This window comes from Crocodylus porosus, unplaced genomic scaffold (assembly GCF_001723895.1).
Source record: "Crocodylus porosus isolate Cpor-Errol unplaced genomic scaffold, CroPor_comp1, whole genome shotgun sequence".
NCBI lineage: Eukaryota > Metazoa > Chordata > Crocodylia > Crocodylidae > Crocodylus > Crocodylus porosus.
In genome coordinates, this window is record NW_017728917.1 from 7,231,654 (window position 1) to 7,235,939 (window position 4,286).

The 4,286-nt window shown below is 40.4% G+C and overlaps 1 protein-coding gene across 1 annotated transcript in view; it reads left to right on the top strand.

Annotated features, from left to right (window-relative positions):
• CNTN3 (contactin 3) overlaps positions 1-4,286 on the top strand; it is a 158,927-nt gene that overhangs the window by 96,402 nt on the left and 58,239 nt on the right. Inside the window, exons 3-4 of the mRNA XM_019536632.1 lie at positions 3,243-3,446; positions 3,783-3,885. Of these exons, the coding sequence (XP_019392177.1) occupies positions 3,243-3,446; positions 3,783-3,885 (307 nt within the window). The remainder of the gene's footprint in view (positions 1-3,242; positions 3,447-3,782; positions 3,886-4,286) is intronic.

Consider the following 4,286-nt stretch of genomic DNA (forward strand, 5'->3'; position numbering starts at 1 on the left):
GGGGGAGCAATGATATGCCCATGCCCTGCCCCTGCCTCTGACTTCCAAGGCACATCCCCCCAGCCCTGCTGCCACCCCTCACTCCTGACCCCCTGTCTGCCGATGCCCCTCCCAGCCCACAGCCCCCTCTCTCCCCAGCTCTGCCGGGCCCCTCCCTCCCAACCTGCAGCTGTCTCGGTCTCTCTGTCACCTGCCAGCAGCTGCCAGGAGCTGTGTGCAGAGCACGTGATCCCCGACAGCCAATCACCTTTCCCTGCTGCCCCCAGCCCCAAGCAGCTAAGCCGGGAGTGCCAGAGAAAAGTAGAGGCAGAGCAAAAACCCAGATATTTTCTTGCATTTTACAAACCCACCTGGATGGAGGACAGGAGACCAAAAAAGAGGACATGTTCAGGAAAAGCCAGACGTATGGTAACCCGACCCTCCACAGAATGGGTTTACTCTAGCCCTACCTTAATATAACATTACCCTCTTGACACACGGAGCTGGCCAAATTTCTAGTAGGCTGTTCCAGTTAGGAGGAAAAACTAATGACAAGGTCACGTGCCTTTCATGTAGTTCTGTTCGTTTCCAAGATGGTACAAAGTACTGGTTTGTGAACATAAAAGGATTCCAACAACTAGAGACAGTTTCCCTGCTCATTGCTCCATACCATTTTCAGCTAGCCGTCTGACCCCAAGCCCTGCTGTTCAGACATCTGCTAGGGTCATGCGCCAGGCATATAAAAATGCACAAATAAATACAAAAATAAGTTTCAGGATGCATTGATGCTGTCTTGTGTCTCTGCTTAAAGTTACGTTATTATTCATTGTCCTCTGAGCAATGTCTCGCCCACGATTTCCCAAAGACACTCAGCTAAAGCCCCTCCTGCACAGAGTATTTGAATTCCAGAACAGCTTTCCATTTACCTTTCTGTTAAGTAGAAATCCCTTTAATGGCCTCGTACAGCCAGTGCTTGTTGAACTTACCAGTATCTATAGTTTACACTATTGAAATATACAGGTGGGGAACGCATCGACTTATTTAACACATTATAATAACAATGCTTCCCCCATCTCCTTCCCCCACTACGCATCTCTTGTTAAGGGTGACTGCTGCACTTATCCTCTAGGACTCTGAATACCAGGTAGGTGCAGAGGTATTTCTGTCTTACAGAACAATTATCTAATACATTTTGGGGACATTTTTCAAAAGTATTCACTGTTAAGGAGCTCCAGTTCCTTGGTAAAACTCCCATTGGCTTCATCTGAGAGCAGAGTTAGGCTCTAATCTACGTATCTAATCTGACTTCTTCCATGCCACACTTCATAGGATTTCATCCAGTAATGCTCCGTTTGAAATCCGTGGTATCGTTCTCTTTTGAATTCGGCTGTATAGAAAAGTTTGACCAGGTATACTAATAGAGTAATAGCAGTATAATCCTCACTGCGAGGACATTTATACTGGCCTAAGTGTGTCCATTTAGGAACACTAAGACACATATATTGGTTTAATTTCACACAGCAGGATCGTGCCGAGAAAGAGGAAGCTCTTAAACAAACTTTTATATTGTCTAAAGAGACTTGAAGTTTTTTTTGGACTCTTGGCTACATATTTCCAGTAGCAAACACATCCCAACACAACACAGGCCAAATGTTTGCAAACAAATTTAGACTCAATAGAAAGCAAAGGTGGTGCTGTTAATGTTTGCTATGGCTTTGCTAATGAAAAGAGTTTAAACAGTAATAAAGGAAATTTAACTTAATTATGATGTTTCCATAGTTTGATGTTGCCTTTGAATTAATCAGTCTATAAATATATTAATAGTTTATTTTATTACAAGTTTTCCCATGCACATCATCTTACATGTTGTGACCTTGTGCTGTGGGTTTCCTGGTTACAGCCTCAAAATCAGGTTTATATAAAATTCCCATTCTAACTTTCTACACAACTATGGCCTTCCAAACTGACAAGTGCAGAGAGGGATAATACCCATTTTGAAAGAGCAAAGAAAAAGCTGCAAGATATTTTAATACCAAGACAGGTCAATCAAACTATAATTGGCTCTAATTAGCACTTACAGAAGCTGTCCATTTAAAAAAAGAAAAAAAGGTGAGCAGCATTCAGGAGGGTAAAAACTAGTTCTTGCCTGGAACATCATTAAAAAAATTATTCCTTTTCTGATTCTGATGGGTATGGGTGAAAGGCAAGCACAGCAGCTCACATAGGAAAATGGCTTTTGCACAGTGAAATTTCTTACACAGCTGCCTGTTCTCTATGAGCAGTGATCGGTAAAAGTGAATTACATTGTAATTGTAATTTTTGTCAGATCTAATCTTGGTTTTAAATTTATTCTTTAAAATGCAGCTCATCTTTAAAGTTACTCTGAAAATGGGAGCAATTCCACATCAAATTTGTTCACCTTTTTATTAAAAAAAAAAAAAAAAAAAAAGTCTTTTCAAACTACCAGCCCTCTGTCTTGCCTGTTCAATAAGTGGGTATTCTCTAGTTAAGAGGTAGCTGGGTCAGATTTTTAGCTAATGTAAATTAGCGTCAGGTTTGGTTTTTTTATTTGCATAAAACAATGCCAATTTACTTTTGTTAAGTAGCTGGCCCATATTTTGTACGTTACTGAATGAACAATATTTCTACTGTTTAGCTGTTTTTGTTTCCTTTTTTTCTCTTGGTCGCCATTTCTCCTTCCATACATTCCAGGTCATTGGGAAGCAAAGACTAACAGGAGAATCAGCTGCTCTTGAAATGCTTGTTCTCTGGCATTATTTTAATATGTAGATACTTGTATTTATTTTCCGAAATGTATATGCTTATGCTGAATCTCCTTTACTTCTCTTTGTAAGTGTGTATATTCCTGGTACTCAGAGTTCACCAAAAGCTAAGGGAGAAACCATCATATGAGCTTCCAGTTGTAAAAGCATTTACAGTCACAGAGTAGTTCATAGTATCAGTTCATACACAATGTATCTGAAGCAGTTAATAGCAGATTATTTGATGGTACATTTTTTTTAGACCACTGAAGGTGAGGAACTGGACGCAGTACTCCACTTATATATATATAGCCAGACTAAATTAAAGTGTAAGTACTTGTATAAAGACTCTACCCTACATCCAGGCATAGAAATATTTGAGGTGATGGACAATAAGTTGTGAGGCTCTTTATAATAGCCTTTCAGTTCTATAGAAATGATAGAAGTCACCTAGTGCCTTGATGATCCTGCTTACCAATTTCTTTTTCTAACACACCTCAGAACTGTCGTTTGCATGGATCTTCAATGAATATCCATCGTTTGTGCAAGAGGACAGTCGACGATTTGTGTCCCAAGAGACGGGGCATCTCTACATAGCCAAAGTGGAGCCCTCAGATGTAGGAAATTACACCTGCGTGGTGACCAGCACCGTAACGAACAGCAGGGTGCTTGGTTCCCCGACTCCTCTGGTGCTGCGCACTGATGGTAGGACTTTGTTCTTCTAGTGGTTCTCATTAAAACTGCTAACTGCAGCTGTGCATATAGAGCTGCTGATCAATACGTGTTTGTCACAAGCGATGCAGTGTTGCACACATTAAGAATAGTAGTTACTAATCAAACAATTTGTGCTGACTAGAAACTACTGTACACCTAAAGAATTTTTCCCATGGGAAGCATGCATTGGCTCTTCAGTTGCTGTTTTTTAAGCAGTGTGCATTGGATGTGTGGCTATTTTGAACCAAACTTGATGTAATGCTGAAAACAGAGGCAGAGCAATACTAATAAAAATTACTGGCCTTTTTCCTTCACTGTAATAAACAGGTGTGATGGGTGAATATGAACCTAAAATAGAAGTTCAGTTTCCTGAGACACTGCCTGCAGCTAAAGGTTCAACGGTGAAACTGGAATGCTTTGCCCTGGGAAAGTAAGTCCTTGCGTGCTTCATTAACCTTGCAGTCCTTAGGAATGCCACAGTTAAATTAGACAGCAGGTGAGGAGGTACCATAATCCTTCTGGGCATCATTTGTTTGCTGTTCCTATTTGGCCCTCACAGTTGTTGACATAAGGCAATTAAAAAGACGCTATTTTAATTTCAGAATGCATGCAGACAATACCACAATTTAAATGCGAATGCAAAGTATCTTGAATAAAATCATTGCAATGGGACATTGAACTTACACAACCTATTGCTACTGTGTGGGCATATCTACACGTTCATTAATGCACAGTAGTTGCACATTCAATTTAGTACTCACTTAATGAAGCACTAACTAAATGTGCAATAAGTACAGTTATTGCTCAGTAGTGATTCATAGATTCATAGAT